The sequence below is a fragment of the Hibiscus syriacus genome, unplaced genomic scaffold (genome assembly GCF_006381635.1).
Source record: "Hibiscus syriacus cultivar Baekdansim isolate YM2019G1 unplaced genomic scaffold, ASM638163v2 tig00110206_pilon, whole genome shotgun sequence".
Lineage (NCBI taxonomy): Eukaryota > Viridiplantae > Streptophyta > Magnoliopsida > Malvales > Malvaceae > Hibiscus > Hibiscus syriacus.
In genome coordinates this window covers 1936388-1954912 of record NW_024062627.1, presented here as the reverse complement: position 1 = coordinate 1954912, position 18525 = coordinate 1936388, and the positions used below count along the sequence as shown (strand labels likewise).

Below are 18525 nucleotides of genomic sequence, written 5' to 3'. Positions count from 1 at the left end.
AAACTAAATTATAATCTTTTATATTATTAAATTAAATTTATATTGATTAAATAGATTTTTGACTTCGAGACAAACCGAAAATTAATATAAAGTTTTAGCTTGGGATTTCATAGACTATTTATTTCATCATTAACAATCGTAGCAATACAAAAACATAAAACATATTTCAGAAAAGAAAGAAAAAAACATGAAACAGTTGCTGATCCGGAAACAAATATAACAAGATAAAAATACATTTTTTATTCTTGAATAATTAAACTTTATAATATATGTTGGGAACAATCTGCTGCATGACTTCAAGGGAAACCTCCAAACCCACCGCCTACACCAGCTCCACCGCCAAACCCACCACCTGCGCCACCTCCAGCTCCGCCTCCAAATCCACCTCCACCAAATCCACCACCACCTCCAGCTCCCGCTCCGGCACCAAGACCTCCTCCTGCTCCCGCTCCGGCTCCAAACCCACCACCAGCACCCCCACCAATTCCACCTCCACCGCCACCTCCAAACCCTCCACCGCCACCGCCACCAAGTCCACCACCTCCACCGAGCCCACCTCCAGCACCAGCACCCCCACCAAATCCAGCTCCACCACCAGCACCTAACCCTCCTCCACCTCCACCACCACCAAAACCTCCGCCTCCACCTCCTCCTAAACCACCACCAATTCCCGGACGACGACGAAACAGAGTTTTCTCATCCTCAAACCCACCCGCCGTAAGCTTCCTAGCACTAGCAGCAGTACTGCAAATCACAAATGCACCAATAAACAAGACAAGAAGAAGCTTGCAAGAAGTCATCTTTTGCTGATATAACACTCAGATAGATAAATTTGCATGAAGAACTGGGCATCCGAAGGAAGGTTTATATAGCAAAACAAGGGAAGAAAAAAGCCATGGAAGAAGCTTGTAAGAGCACGGTTGAGGTATTAAATTCCGTCCATCTTCATCATCTGAAAGCCATGAAAAAACCCTAACCGTCTTTTGTTCTGGAAAGCATTTGCTTTTATGATTCAGAATCCAAGTTGCATGGACTTTTTAGGGTTTTTAAAAGAGAAAATCGCCTCAGTGACAAAAAAAAGTTATAATATACGATTTTAACCAACTTTTTTTGGATTTGCCAAAATGACCAACAAAATCGCAACGCGAAATAAAAATCGCAACGCGATCCCCAGAATCGCAAATCAGTTTCCAGAATCGCAAATCAGTTTCCAAAATCGCAACGCGATTCTTGAAAATCGCGATGCGATAGTACAAATTCGCATTGCGATTTTCCAAAATCGCAACGCGAATATGAAAATCGCAACGCGAACACATAAATCGCAACGCGTATCCGTAAATCGCAACGTGTATCCGTAAATCGCAACGCGTATGGGTAAATCGCAATGCGTATCCGTATATCGCAACGCGTATCCGTAAATCGCAACGATAATACATAAAATCGCAACGCGTATCCGTAAATCGCAACGCGATATTTAAAGCGCCATTATAATCGCTACGCGTATTTTATTTTCAAATTACAAAAAGAATATTAAGACAAAATCCCGTAATCGCAACTCATAACCTAAAACCTAAAATCACAACTCAGTCCCATCTCCATCTCTCACTCTCTACGGCGAAGAAATCCGTCCCCATCTCCGAAGATTTCCGTCCCCATCTCCGGCGAAATCCCTCACAACCATTCACGGTCAGAAATCCCTCACAATATTCAGAAATGGAAAATCAACCTCCGAGGGTTAGTTTTTTTAATTATTTTATTTTGAAATGTTTGCATTATTGTAGGTTTTTCATATTGAAACTGATGATAAGTTTACTGGTCATTTCAATAATAGATTAACCATTTCACTTAGATTTCATTTCGCGTTACGATTCTGTCGTTGCGATTTTCATTTCGCGTTGCTATTCTCTCGTTGCGATTTTCAAGTTAGTATTTGTCTTTGTCTTTGTTCTGTCTTTTGGTTGAAGTAATGCAATCCATTCAAGTTTCAATTTGCAGAAGAGTCGCAACGAGATAATGAAAATCGCAACGAGAGAATGACTGTCGCAACGAGAGAATCGCAACGCGAAATGGAAATCGCAACGAGAGAATCGCAACGCGAAACCAAAATCGCATTGCGATTTTCATTTCGCGTTGCGATTCTCTCGTTGCGATTTTCATTTCGCGTTGCGATTCTCTCGTTGCGATTGTCATCTCGCGTTGCGATTCTCTCGTTGCGATTTTCATTTCAACCAAAAGACAAAACAGTGTTGCAAATTTTAGTTTAAAGAATAAACTACTACTTTTTATGTTTATTGTTTTTGGTATATCTTCACAGTGTAGTTTTTGGTATATCTAACTTGGTATGTTTATTGTTTTTGTAGAAATTTTTTTCGGCTCAATTGACCTTGAGAAATAAAGTCAGCCTGGCCACTACAATTGCAAAGAAGCTTTCACCTGCTCAAAGACAATTGTTTGAGGAAACCTGCTTCGGGCCATGGCTGAGAGTACAGCATCCGGGTGGAGATGCTAATTTGACCCATTTGTGGCTTCAGACCATGACATCAAATCTACCCGACAGTATACAACGTGGTGAGGAAGAGATATGGTTTCATTTTCCACCAGCGTATACTTGCTTTGGGCGGAAGGAGTTCTGCTTAATCACTGGTCTACGATTCGGACACGATGATGTAGGCCGGTACACTCGTCATATCGCCCGCCCATCATGGTTATCCCGGGTTTTTCCGGATGAGTCAATGGAGAAGCCGAACCTACATGTCGACGACCTGAAGAAATTATTTAATAAGAAAGCTGGTTTCACTCGGATGGAAGACGTCGATGTTGTCCGAGTATGCCTTCTACTACTTGTGTATGCCGGCTTTTTAGGCAGAGAGGCCAGACAACCTATTCATCGGGAGCTAATAATATTGGTAGAGGACCTGAATGCATGGAATCTGTTTCCGTGGGGTTCGTATATATGGAAAGCTACCTGGACTAAGTTGTCGTCTGCCTTTGATGACCGCAAAAGTTTGCGGGGCGATGGGTCCAAATACACTTTGTCAGGCTTTGTTTGGGCCTTTAAGGTAAGAATTTCTATATAATGTTTCTAAAATTATAATTAATTATTTAACAATTACTAATTTTGTTATTATATTGTTTGTAGATTTGGATATTCGAGGCTTTCCCCAGCATGCGTACATATGCAATAAAAACGTCAAATGATATTCCCAGGGCTATTTCCTGGAAGAGGAAAACTCTGTTGGATTGGGAAGACTTAATACCATATGCCACAATAAATAATGTAAGTTAACACAAATACTTTCATATAATATATAAACAAGTTATTAATAGTAGACGTTTAACTTTGTTTGAGTTTTTATATTTTAGGAGGCCAACATTCCATTACAAAGACTGTCACCCACGGAGGAAGAGCTTGCCACTGATTGGTGGCAAGCTAGTCAGAGTTTTTTTGATGGCACGGATGATGAGCAGCATCCACTTCCTCCAATTCGAGAGCCATCACCTCACCTAGAGCCATCACCCGATCGTGACGACTATACACCTCTAGAACGAGAGCCATCACCTATCCCGTCACATCATCGAGCCTCTTCTCCACCATCACCTCATGATAGGCGACCGGCAAAGATGCCACGACTCCTATCTCCCTGTTCTCCACCTCCACATCAACGGGATGAGTCAAGGGAGTTACGTGATGAGGTCAATGCCTTGCGTGAGGAGATCGGTACTCTACGCGATAACGATGGTGCATGGCGTGTGGAGGTGTCAACTTTACGTGGTGAGGTTGCCGCTCTACGTGAGATGATAGTATCGTTGCAGAATGAGGTTCATACTCTACGCAACGAGGTAAGTTTAAGATTTTCCATATTTAACTTAATGATAAATTTACTCGTAATTTCACTTAGATTAGCCATTTCACTTAGATTGCTTAGTAAATTTATTCGGTTGCTGCCAATTCTGCTAAACTGTGTATTCTTTAACACTGTGAAATAGTATTTGTCTTTGTTTTGTCTTTTGGTTGAAAGTAAATTTGTTCGGTTGCTGCCAATTCTGCTAAACTGTGTATTCTTTAACACTGTGAAATATATTTGTCTTTGTTTTGTCTTTTGGTTGAAAGTAAATTTGTTCGGTTGCTGCCAATTCTGCTAAACTGTGTATTCTTTAACACTGTGAAATAGTATTTGTCTTTGTTTTGTCTTTTGGTTGAAAGTAAATTTGTTCGGTTGCTGCCAATTCTGCTAAACTGTGTATTCTTTAACACTGTGAAATAGTATTTGTCTTTGTTTTGTCTTTTGGTTGAAAGTAAATTTATCCATTCAAGTTTCATTTGCAGAAGAATTTATAGTTTACTTTCGCAACACGAAACTTAAAATCGCAACGCGAAACCAAAATCGCAACGCGAAATGAAAATCGCAACGACAGAATCGCAACGCGAAACCAAAATCGCAACGACAAGATCGCAACGCGAAACCAAAATCGCATTGCGATTTTCATTTCGCGTTGCGATTCTTTCGTTGCGATTTTCATTTCGCGTTGCGATTCTGTCGTTGCGATTTTCATTTCGCGTTGCGATTTTGGTTTCGCGTTGCGATTTTAAGTTTCGTGTTGCGAAAGTAAACTATTTCTTCTTCTGCAAATTGAAACTTGAATGGATTGCATTACTTCAACCAATAGACAAATCAAAGACAAATACTAACTTCAGGGTATTAGTTTGAAACATATTTTTCTTTGTTATCTGATGCATTTTGTGAACTATGATAGAATAATGACTTGGGTGAATACAATGCAAGTTTGAAACATATTTGTCTTTGTTTTCACTGTTTAAATATCATGTCTGTTTATTTACTGATTTTTGTATTTAATTATTTAGCGGCCCGATAGAGTGGATGCTTTACGTCGGGTTATGCTTGCACGACGGAGTTCGCGCATCAGACAGCGTGCACGTGCTATTAAGTCTCCGTACACCCCAATAGTGCGAAGACACCGCAAGAAGAAGCCCGACTCGCCTGTCATCCCTCAAGAGTCCACTCCTATCGTTGAAGAGGCCCCCCATATCATTCCTCGAGAGTCCCCTCCCACCGTTCAAGAGGCAACTGTCATCGTTGAAGAGGTCCCTCCCACCATTCCAGAGCCCGATTCACATGGGGTAATATATCGAAGTATTGAGAAACCCCCACCGGTTCCGGACATGATGGATGAGAGTTGGCTCTCGTATGAGTTACCGGCCAGTACCATACCGGTATCTGAAGAGGAGAGGGAACAACTACCGGACACAATTTTGGATAACACCCTTTGGGCTAAGACCGCAGTTGATTTTTATCTACATGAGCGGAGCAAGGGGTGTTTCACTGACATATGCAAGCTCACCGATGATATCTTTTTGTTGCTTGAACGGCCTTGGTGGGGCGTATTATTAGGGGTCGAAGACAATGGCTATTTCGATGGGGGGGTAAGTCTTATATTTTTCTTATATTTCAATTTGATTAATTTTTTTTTTAAATTTATGTAAGTCACTAATATATGTCTTTTTTTGTAAAACAGCATATCGATGCGTGGGTGACACGTCTTCTAATAATAAGAAAACTTAAGAAAAATAAAAATATACGATATACAATAATGCCGACGTCTTTTCACGCCGTTCACTTGAAGAATGCACGAGATGAATCATTTGATTTGGGCAATGGACAAGCTAAACTTTATCCTGCATGGTGGGAGGTCGATAAGGTTAGTATTTATTTTAGATTGAGTTTAAAGGTTTTATGAAATAAGTGCGCAAATGAATGAATTATTACTTATGATTGCAGGTGTTTATCCCTGTTTTGGAACGTAAACATTGGATTCTCGTCGAGCTTCAGCTCCCATCCCTTAAGACAATAGTGTATGACAGCATGATAAATTACATATCATTGGCTGATTTAAGAGATGTTATTAAGGGATGGAGCTCTCATTTGGCTAAATTCTTGGATGCGATCAATTATTGGACTCGTTCTGGAAACAAGAAGCCAAAGAAGCTCAATATTACAGTTATTAGAGACGAGACCGCGCCACAACAAACGAGCGGAGCCAGAGGAGATTGTGGTCCTCTCGTATGCTTGGCGTTGGAGCGTTTGACGACGGGAAGCATCAAGTATCTACCTCCCACCGATAGAGATAAAGCTGCAGTAGGCTTGTGGTTTCGGCATTATATGGCTAAATCGATATATACGAGACGCTGCCTACCTGCATCCGCGTTATAAAAATGTCCATAAACAATTGGTAAGTTTATATACTTATAAATGAAAATGTTTGGTTAAGTAATTAGAATTCAATAATTTGCGTAGAAAGTGTTGTTTGAACAAATGTTTGGTTTCTGCAGGTTAATCTCAGAAGTGAACTGCGTGAAAATGATGTCGAGCTGCAAAAGTTGATTCAATAGTTTAATTGATTGTTTTTTGATTGTTTAATTGATTTGTAAAAGTTGATTCAATTTTTGATTGTTTAATTGATTTGTAAAAGATGATTTGTAAAAGTTGATTTGTGTAATTGATGCGAACATAATTCTTATTTGTGCTTGTTTAATTGATTGAAATGTAATGGTTGATTTTGTTGATTTCAATCTGCATTATGTTGAAGGCAAAAATGACTATCGCAATGCGAAATGAAAATCGCAATGCGAAATGAAAATCGCAACGAGAGAATCGCAATGCGAAATGAAAATCGCAATGCGGAAATGAAAATCGCAATGCGTTTATAATTTCGCATTGCGATTATCTCGTTGCGATTTTCATTTCGCATTGCGATTTTCATTTCGCATTGCGATTCTTTCGTTGCGATTTTCATTTCGCATTGCGATTTTCATTTCGCATTGCGATTTTCATTTCGTATTTCGATTTTAATTTCGCATTGCGATTTTCATTTCGCATTGCGATTCTCTCGTTGCGATTTTCATTTCGCATTGCGATTTTCATTTCGCATTGCGATTCTCTCGTTGCGATTTTCATTTCGCATTGCGATTTTCATTTCGCATTGCGATTCTCTCGTTGCGATTTTCATTTCCGCATTGCGATTTTCATGTTGGATTTTCATTTCGCGTTGCGATTGTATTTTCCGTGTTGCGATAGTCAAATGCATGCCTAATAGTGATAACAACTGAATAACAAGAGTTGGTTAAGTCAAAATGGTTGGCCTGAGTCATTAATTCAACTGAAAATGTTAAAAGTTCACACATAAAATCCACATAATACAACGTTTGCATATGAGCTTTTGATGGCAACGTTTACATAATACACATAAAATGTTAAATGTTAAAACGTTTACATAATACAACTGAATAACAACGTTTACATAATACAAAGTTCACACCATATGAGCTTTGGATTTTGATGAGGATCCATATTTTGGTAGAGGAAAAGATGATTTTGATGGCACTGGTGATCCACATGTCAACCTTGTATGACCACTTTCCTTGCACCGACTACATGTCGATCTCTTCTTCTCTTCACCCTTAGACGGTATACGATCGTGACTTTTTGGTCGGCCAGGTAGCCTTCTGTCCATGGCTGGTGGAAAAACTGTTTGTAAGTCATCTGGTATGTCCCACTCAGAAGGATGTGGAATAGGGTAGACAATCTCGGCATAAGTCTGTCGATAAACTTCTGTAGTGTAGCAATCCATAGCGTATGCGCTTGAATCATCTTGGTTTAAATGAAGAGCAACTTTTATAACATGGCCACACGGATAACCAGATGTTTGCCATTTCATACAACTACACGTCTTTGCATTTAGATCGACTAGCCCATTTAAGTTATTATCCAGTACTTGAAACAAAGTGTTTGAACATGGTTCAACTCTCCATGACGTTGACTTCACAACACGTTTCGTTATCTTTTTTTCAGTCCATGGTGTAACACGATGTTCCAATGTTCCTGTAAATTTAAATAAACAATACTTAGTAAAATATATAAATATGATAAGTTACGAATTCAAAGAAATAATACCTGCATGGTTTCTTTTCTTGTAGTACCACTGTTGAATAGAGGCTCGAAAAACTCCATTAACATAGTAATGGGTAATTTCCGGGAATGACGACTTAGAGCGTTGATTGATTCTGCACTATTAGACGTCATGAAACCATATCTTGCTCCAAGTTGATGTACTCTTGACCATCTTTCAAACCCGACATCTTCTAGTGTTTGAGCACACTGAGGCAAACACGTCTTAAACAATTTATATGCTTATTGAAATCCACTTCCCGATAAGCTTTTACAGCCTTCCAGTATGTCCATTTGTGCTTTTTTATACCAGCAGACCTTGATTTTAGATTTCTATACAAATGAACACCACAAAGTCCATGAAAAGCATCTGGGAAACACCTTCTAACAGCGTTGTCAATTGAGTTTGCCCTATCGGATATGATTGTCAGATTGCTAATAGGACCTATGCAATCCCTAAGATGCCCCATAAACCATGTCCATGAATCAGAGGTTTCAGATTTGCCAACCCCGTAAGCTATTGGCAATATCCCATTGTTAGCATCCATGGCTACTGCTAATAAGTTTACTCCAAGGTATCGACCTTTCAAATGTGCTCCGTCAACTATAATAACTGGGCGCATGCAAGTAATAAACGAACGAATCTACAAAATAATATACACAAGAAATATAATCATTTAAATGTGAAATGCATGTAACTAACAAAAATGAGTCAACAAAATTATATTGATTTACTAACCGTAGCACCAATGGCGATAAACAGCAACTCAAAGCGTCCATCTCTATCTGTTTTGATATGAGTTACCGACCCAGGATTTTTCAGCTTTAAATTGTGACAATAAGCCGGCAGTTGGGCAAACGATGCTTCTGGCGACCCCCTCAACAATTCCAAGGCATAACATTTGGCTCTCCAAGCTTGAGAATATGATATACTAATCTTGAACCGAGCATTCATGTCAGTCATAATTTCATGTCCCCGATATACCCTGCCATTCAAAAACATTAACTCAGCCAGAAAACCACCCAACACCTTTTGTTTGCTTGTCTATGGTGAGGAAAAACTTGGGTTCTTGAACATGTATGTTTATCAATAAAAGTCCTAACTTGAAACATTTTGCAATCTTTTATTCTCTTTGCAATCATACGCCACGTACAGTTTTTGTCAATCATACACCTTGTTTCGAAACGATCTTTGCTTGATTTGTTAACTTTTAGTTGATAGCCATCTTCCACACATTTCGTATATAAAGCTATCTTCAAGTCTTCCTTTGTATCAAAACAATCATCTTTCTTGATACGAATAACTTTTGTGTAACAATCAACTGCTTTCTTTATCAACTCTTCTTCCGGTATCTGAAGTAATTCTGGCATATTCCAGTTATACGCCCGTGGCATTTTCTTTTCTTCGGGGACTTTTTCTTCTTCTTTTCTTCTTCAGGATTATATGAATTACAGAATGGATGTTCAACATGTTCATTCACAGTCGTAACTTCCTCCTCATTATCATCAACATTACATTCTTCGGCAACGGCTGTTTCATCATCAAAATTCGGGTATTGACCAATATCAATATCATTACACGCATGGTCTGTTTCTTCTTCTGAAACATCATCAAAATCCGTGTATTGACCAATATCAAAGTCCGGATATTGACCAAGACCAAATTTCGAATACTGACTAGTACTCACAATTTTTTCTGTTGGCTCATCATCGTCTAACTGGTCAATACGAAAACCGGAATTTGGTGCTGAAAGTTGATTGGGATTTGGATTAGAGAAAGGTTGTGGGTTTTGAGAAAAACTTAGTTGATTACTACCCGCTACTGACCCAACAATACTACTTCTAGGTTCAACAACATACAATGTAACATCATCTTGTGAAACACTAATGTAAGCAATGAATCGTTCAACATCTTCATTGTCGGTTAACAAATAAACTTTACCATTTCTCTGATAAGATAGCCTAAATCCACTTAGGGGCTCTAAATTCAATTTATTTGAAACACGTAGCATTAGAGTTTCATAAGTTAACTTTTGTAAAGACAATTTTAGTTGAAGATTTATGGGTAAAGGCATATATTGTAAAACACCATTAACATTATCCCATGACCCTCCAAAACACAAATCTATCCAAACATGATCAACATTAGATGATTTCATGGTTGTAACTAAACAAACGAGATGCGAAACTAAGACCTGTTGCCGGATGGGGAAGGATGTCGTTGGATATAGGAACGGATGTCGCCGGAGAGAGTGATAGATGGAGATGGAATGAGTTGCGATTTAGGGATTTAGTTTATGATTTCAGTGTTATATACCCAAAATTTCAGTGTTGTGATTTACAGATTCTCGTTGCGATTTACGGATTATCGTTGCGATTTACAGATTCTCGTTGCGATTTACGGATTATCGTTGCGATTTACGGATACGCGTTGCGATTTACGGATTATCGTTGCGATTTACGGATACGCGTTGCGATTTACGGATACGCATTGCGATTTACGGATACGCGTTGCGATTTACGGATACACGTTGCGGTTTACGGATACGCGTTGCGATTTACGGATACGCGTTGCGATATACGGATACGCATTGCGATTTACCCATACGCGTTGCGATTTACGGATACACGTTGCGATTTACGGATACGCGTTGCGATTTATGTGTTCGCGTTGCGATTTTCATATTCGCGTTGCGATTATGGAAAATCGCAATGCGAATTTGTACTATCGCATCGCGATTTTCAAGAATCGCGTTGCGATTCTGGAAACTGATTTGCGATTCTGGGGATCGCGTTGCGATTTTTATTTCGCGTTGCGATTTTGTTGGTCATTTTGGCAAATCTAAAAAAAGTTGGTTAAAATCGTATATTATAACTTTTTTTTGGTCACTGAGGCGATTTTCTCTTTTTAAAATAGATCCATGCATTTCTTTGACTTTTTTGAAACGTACCATCAATGTTCAACGCCGTCATAAAGAGAGAGTGCAGGACAATATGGGTCATCATACCTACACCAACCATAAAAGGAGACCCAAATTGCATGGGTCGCTGAATTAAACATCGAGGAATTTGTTGGTGTGTACACGTGAGTAAATCCATTACAAGTAGATTAATGGTAAGTTAGAGCCGTAAAATTATATCATTACATAGGGATTTTGAATAGTATTAGTTTATGTTTTAATCATTAATGATTTACTGTGGTACATGAGATTCATGCACAACCATACATCGAATATTCTTATATATTTTAATTAGGTTTATGGTTTATTTTAATTTATTTCATATTTATTTTTTTTGCGTCTTTTCATATTTGTTAGATGATGACAGTGTCAATTTTGATACTGTTTGTCAACTGTCGATATTTTTTTATATTACGTATTTGTTTTTCATTAATTTTTATAATTATTTTTTTATGATACGTTTTTATCTTTATTTATCATATATTTTTTCTCATTTTTTATTGATTGTTTTTGTTGTTATCTCTAGGGATGGCAAAAAAATCCGAACCCGACGGGGAAAACCGAAAACCGAATTAAATGGGTCGGGTTCGGGGATGATAAACGGGGACGGGGAAAACCCATTTATTTTAAACGGGGACGGGGACGGGTTTGGTAATCCCCGCCCCGATTACCCGATTACCCGCTCGATACCCGACCCGATAAATATTAAAAATAATTATTTATATATATATATATATATATAATATTAATAAATTTAATTTAAATAAAAAAATATATATTTATATATTTAATTTAAATATATATATATATATATATATATATATTCTCGGCCCAATACCCGACCCAATACCCGGCCCAAAACCCGTTTAAATAACCGTTTATGCTAAACGGAGATACCCGTTTCCCCGCGGTTTTCCCCGATTACCCGACGGGGATCCCCATTTAAATCCCCGCAGTTTTTTAAACGGGGACGGGTACCAGTTTTTTAAACGGGGACGGAGACGGGGACCAATACCCGGCCCGAACCCGGCCATTTGCCATCCCTAGTTATCTCTCTTCTTAATCTCCTTTGACCATCATCTCTCTTCTCGATTAGAGGCAGAACCATTCGATTAACATCTCCAATAATTCTTAAGATATATACATTATTACTTATTATAATTATACTAGCATGATTGACATATATAGGTGAACTCTAAGCTTTTATATTTTAAAAGTCAAAGTAAAAAATAAATTACAAACTTTTTAAAGATATGATAAAAAATTTAAGGCTTAAATATACAAAAAGGTGATATTCAATTTATGCCTTTTTTCAGTTTAGTGACTAATGTTTATTTTGTTTTATTTTGACACCTAATGTTTCGTTCTGTTACTTAAAAAGTTTGTCAAGCCTTGACAGGCCGTTAATTTTCTCCGTTTAGTGACCCTTATTTCTTTTAAATTACAAACAAAATCCCTAAAATCCTCAAGTTCTAACACTAACCCCCGTCGCCGCCCTTTCCAGCTACAACCACCGCTGTCGACGTAGTCTTTGTCATCATCCTAGTTATAAGTCGTCGTTGATTGGCCGTCGAAAATGCGATTTTCATCCTAGGGTTTGTGAGGTATAAAACGTCGATTCGCCGTCGATTTTCCGTTAATCAATCACGATTTCATAGGGGTTTTGGTTGTCGGGGAGAGGTGGGGTCGGGTGGAGATTTTTCGGCGGCAAAGGACGGCAGTCAATGTGGGTTTAGGGGTTGAAATGAAGGTTTTCAAAGTTTTGGAGTTATTTTGAAATTTATGTGTTTTCTTTTTAAAAATATATATATTTTTATATATTTTTAAATTATCAGATTGTGACACGTATCATTTAACGGAGAATATTAGCGGTTCGTCGCGACTTGACTCATTTCGAGTAACAGAATGAAACGTTAGATACTAAACTGGAACGAAATAAACGTCAAACACTAAACTGAAAAAAGAAACATAGATTGGATACCCTTTGTATATTTAAGCCAATTTTTAATCATAAAAGATCAAAATATAAAAAATTTCGAAGACAGAATACCATATACAATTTTAATTGAGAGAGATTTTGAGTATACAAGTATCAGGCCTTTTAATCACGAAATACACAATTATCATTGTAAAATCCCAATTTATGGAACATGTTCGAGATATACAAAGAAAAATAAATTATTTATCCTCTTAAAATGTCAATCTTTCAAATTACTTCCTCTGATGGCAAGCCATCATCTCATTTCACAATAATTTACAATTACCTTCACAACTACGCCGTTTAATTTTAACCCAACTCGTAAAAGTGAGACCAAAAAAAAAAGAGAATTAATTACAATATTATATGATCAACAATCAAGCCATTGTCAAATTATTTTCATCTATGGATGGGATATCCTTAGCTTTAGGAGACATCTTTGAAAATAAAGATGATTTGCTATCAAAGAAGCTACCAAATGGACGAGAGGGATTCTCATCTGAATTCTTTGGCTCTTTCGCAATAGCCATTTTCGGCGGTTTATCCTTGCTACTGAATATAAGTGCAAGCTGCAGAAACCGACGTTTTAGCTCACTGCCGGTAGGACTACCGTTTTCCTGCATCGCTGTCTCTTCTGCCTGCTTTATTGTATTTATTACTTCCTCGGGGGAGGCTATCATTGTTTCCACTGTTTCGTATACCTATTAAAAGGAATTCGGTTTCCGACATCATTTGCTTTGATTCATTAGCACTTAATGAAACCATCGATCTCGTCAACAGTTTCTATCGACGTTTCCCGTCGATAGAAACGTCAAGGCGTGCGTGTAAAATAGAAACATACCTGGCAAAGCTCATCCAGTTTATCGTTCCAGACGTTTCTCTGGCAAGTTGCAACAACATAGTCTTTGCATTCGTAAAACAGCTTTGATAAATTCTCATCAGCAGAGAGCTTGTCCTCGGCTAATACAAATCCCAAACCAAGCTGAAACATTACGTATTTGAAATATTTAGCATTACGAAGAATTAATGGTAAAAATAATGACATGCACCTTACAAATAAGAAAAATTACTACTATTCTTGTCCCATGTTAGTAGAATTCGCGTGTGAATGTTGGATGCGAGTACGTGTATGATGCAGATATATTCATTTTTCTTCCAAGTTTTTCTATGTATTTGTAGACCCTTAGACAGTCCTATCCATATGCATCGGACATGCATTTCAAGAAGAAGAAAAAGCTACATCGCCACTTGAGTACATGTGTTCAACACTTGAGTTCAATGCATATCTTGACATGGGAATGGGATCTGATCATTTAAAGACCCAACATCAAAAGATTTTTTAAAATATGAGCATACACCTACCAAACACACCTATATCCGACACTCACACTCAAATTCGAGGAACTTAACTGTCAAATCATGTTACAGAAACAAAGTAACTGAACAGCAGATTGGGAATAAGAGATAATAAATAAAGAAAAGACCATCTCTAACTAGGTTAAAGCACTTACAAGAGAAAGAAACAGTTGTTGAAAAAGATCAGTAACCGGAATGTTCTCGAAGAAGTTCAGGATACCCTCCCTAATGCAACCATAAAACATGACATTCTTGTAAAAACAATGATCCCATCGTGGAAAATTTAAGAGTTGTAACATAAAAATTTGTGAGTCCAACTTACACTGCCAAATCCTCATCATAGAGAGGTGTTTGATTAATGGCAGGTACGGGTTTGGATGTCTCCCATAGTTCACGCCACAAGTTACCTAACAAATATACAATATTCACATATTCCATTGTGCAATCAACGAATCTATGTTCTCTCCTCAATAGTAAGACCTAACAAAGAAGGAACTAAAATGAAACTGGGATAACAAGAAAAACCTTCTTTTTGCATTCTACTACTTAGTTGACCTCTTCTACTCGTATCCTCATTGCTTGGCTCAGTTTCAATCCAATCAGGAGGAGAGTGCCATCTAACAAAATCTTCTAAAACACAGCCAGGATTTGCAGCCTAACAAAATTGTTATAGGAAAAAGATTAAGCATTGAAGGTTGAAAGAAGTTTGTCTTGCATCCATATTTACCTACAATAGTAGTAAGATAGATGATATATCTTTGCGCTAAAATATCACCTTGAAAGCCTGCATATCAGAGAGGAGCCGAGAGCACCCAGCGCCAACACTAACCCACAAAAGATAAGGCAAATGAGTAAAAGAAGAATAACAAGAATAATGTAACTACAGAGAGTATCAAGATTACCGGACACAAAAAGCTGTGATTCGTACAAAAGGTAGAGGGAAAAGATATAGAATAATTATAAAAATTCAACATAAATAACAGCATCATATAGGTTGATCCTGTAAGTAAACAACATTTGTTTTAAATTAAAACGGGAAAGCTTAGTCTACATTAAGATTTAAGAATAAACCTTATGCAATAAACAGATTAAGATGATCATCAAAAGAAAATAGTATCAGTAAGAGTTCTATAACGTTAAATAATGTGCAAAGAGGCTATGGAGTTTTTAGTCAATATACTGACCTCCCTGTCCGAAGCACTAACTCCTCTGTTTCTCTGATAAGCTCTTCTGTAAGCAAAGGTCCTTCCTACAGAATTACAAAAACACACTAAAGCAGGGGAATATGCTTGAAAGGTTGGTAATCTACTGGCAGAATTTGCAACCAAACCTGGGTAATAGGTGAGTATATCGGTTCACCAGTTTCCAACATTGTTAAATTTTCAATCAGTTGATTAGCTCCCTGCCGAAGAACAAGTTCCCTAGTCTTAACTCGTGCACAGAATGCAGAGCTCACAGACATTGTGCCCATAGAAGCATCTGATTCTTTAACACTTGAACTAGCTTCCATCATTTCAGAAGCAAATGATTTAGCTGCAATATCTTGCCGTCTTTTTCTTGATAGACAACAGTTAAAAACCTGTAATTGTTGATATAAAAGACATGAATCTAGATCTGGAATCTCATTCACAGGAATGCCAGCCAGATGTCTTTCGTTGGACCAAAATCTTCTCAGCTGCATGTGTAAAGGATTCCAAAAACTTTTCATCAGATGAAGATCAACATTATGTAAAGCAAAGCAAACAAACTCTCAATGCATTAACATGTGAAAAATGAAGGATTTTGATTTACTCAAAAGATAATTTGTCGCATGAAAAAATTGCAAATACAATGATACACACTCTAGGTTGACCATGTTGTTATGCTAGAAGCGGTTATTATGATCTTATGAAACCATGGTACCTTGAACTTCATTAGCTAAGTTCTGATAACAGTTTTATTAAGACAAAAAAATTACAATTGTAAACTCAGTGAGGTTTTATTTCAGCATTGATCATTTGTGTTAATTCAGATAAAGTAAGGAATACCCCACTTACTTCTGTAACAACCCTGCACCAAAAGAGTGCCATCTTGCTTACGCTTCTAAAACTTCCAATTACTTCAGAAAGCTTAACAACAAAGCTCTGTGGAGGAGCACCATGAATGTCTTTAACAAAAGATATCTTTGGTGTAGACCGTTCTGAATCAGATACAAGCTTCCTTTGGAGGAATTTTCCATCTGCAGATATTACGATGAAAGTGAAAGACCATCACAAGAAAATGCTGAAGTTATAAGAAGAAACATATCACCCAGAAAGATCACATGTCTCATTAGCAACATATATGAATCTACCTGCATCAAACAGTGCACGAATCAAATCAAGGACTCTCTCATCATCACCAAAGCCATAATCAAGTTTATCCTCTTTCTCGCGGATAACGAACGACTTGACTGCAGACAAGCTCAAAGCCTGCCTTTTCCTTTCTGGGTGAAGAACTTCCAAAAGATGCCAAAAGATCTTTCAACCGTCTAAAATTGTTTCCAGCCCTGGGACCAGAAGGAAAGTACAGAAATATAAGAACACCATGTACAAGCTGAAATATGATTAGTCAAACGATCACACATTTGACCAGTTAGCATTAGCTCAGAAGCAAACACACATTTTTTCTAAAAAGATCAAACCATGGCCATCACTTTAACAAAACAGTGTCAATACCAGAAAGTAAATCCCAATAAAGCTAATCAATTCAAAAATCAGCACGTTTAATGAGGCATCCTACAATTTTTTTTATATTGACAAGAGCAGATAAAGAAAAAAATCTGAATTCAAGTATTCCCAGCAAATTTATTGCAAAAACTTACTCAATAGCTACAGCCAATTGTTTGATGACAGATGATGTAGGAATGCTTTCCGTGTAGGTATTTAGAACGTCTACGGAAGGAATTGCTTCTAACAACTGAAGGAAAACAATCTCAGCAGCAAATTAAAATTTTAACCCATGAGAGTGATCAGGAACTGTGGAAGAGAAAAATAAGCAGAATCACAAATGTACCTTTGCTTCCATGTCATTCTTCATGTTGAGCAAATATATATGTTTTCATCGTAGAATGGAACAGCCATTATTGAAATTTCAACCTTCTTGGAATCTTCAATTCCTTTTCTCCCTATTCCTATATTTCTAAACCTTTCCTGCCATTCCTGTTTTGTCCCTAAATTTGTGGGCTTCCACCTAGAATGCTTTGCCTCGTGAAAATTCTGCGTAATACCACACAAAATTTAAAACTAAAATAAGTAAACACGGACTGAGAAAAGAAAGTCATATCAAATGAATTTAGAGGGGAAAGAAGGCAAACAAAACTTTTTAAAAAATTGTAGAATAGTTAATAAATAATCAGCAGAACTTTGAAGCATTTTATGGCTCGCTTATTTGCGGAGAAGGTGCAGGAGAGCTATATATATATATATATAGTTCCATTTGAAATGAAAAAAGCTAAACTCTTCGAAGTCGATACTTAAATTCACAACGAGACTAGAAAAAACTGTTCTACAATTTACTTCATTTTCTCAGCAACCAAACAAAGAAGTGCATTATATCTTAATCCCAATGACCTTCTATTTTTATTTTATTTTTAAAAAGGTCATGATCCTTCGCTTCTTCTCAAGAGAAATTACCTTATACTCGCCTTCGTTCCTAAGAGATTCGTTCTTGAATTCCTTGGACGATAATTTATCAGAATCTTCACGAAAAGGATAAGAAAAAATAAAGAAAAAAATCAAATTCCCGTTATAAATATTTACATTAATCTCCTTAAAACCGGACATTTAAAAAAATCTAAAATTAGAAAAGCGAAAATAAAATTAGCGATGAATATTAACTGCCAAAAATATAGTGGATAATTTTTTTACCTAAATCGGATTTTAAATCAGTGAAAACTCGCTCGGCTTTGGCAGCTGCGGAGTTGAAAGCGGTTCTTGCTTTGGATACAAATGAAGGAGCCTCCATGTCGTGCGCACGTTAAGATTTGGAGCGTTGAGGGGAGAAAGGAAATGAAAGTAGTTAAAATTGGAGGGGCCAGAAGGACGGCATTTGCAGGCAAAGCGGGAGATCTGTTTGGATGGAGAAGAAAGATAGTGGAAATGGAAGGATTTTGAAAAATAAGAATAAAATATTAAATAACATTTATGCGCATATAAAATTTAATTTTGGTTTTGTTTTATATTTGAGGTATGATGATGATTTTTATGTAACTTGTCGTTAACCGCGGCTTAGATTGTATATTAAATTT

General features: G+C 37.3%; 1 protein-coding gene and 1 pseudogene across 1 annotated transcript; both read right to left on the bottom strand.

The window, feature by feature from the left end:
- Positions 1-296: 296 nt before the first annotated feature.
- On the bottom strand, positions 297-800 carry LOC120113443 (glycine-rich protein 5-like). The gene has a single exon (XM_039134615.1). It carries the CDS (start codon positions 798-800, stop codon positions 297-299), a length of 504 nt encoding a protein of 167 aa, XP_038990546.1.
- Positions 801-13129: 12329 nt separating this feature from the next.
- On the bottom strand, positions 13130-18405 carry LOC120219509 (annotated as a pseudogene).
- Between the last annotated feature and the right edge of the window lie 120 nt (positions 18406-18525).

What these genes read in the sequence shown, in the direction of transcription:
- LOC120113443 (XM_039134615.1), bottom strand. Translation starts at nt 800, where the DNA reads ATGACTTCTTGCAAGCTTCTTCTTGTCTTGTTTATTGGTGCATTTGTG.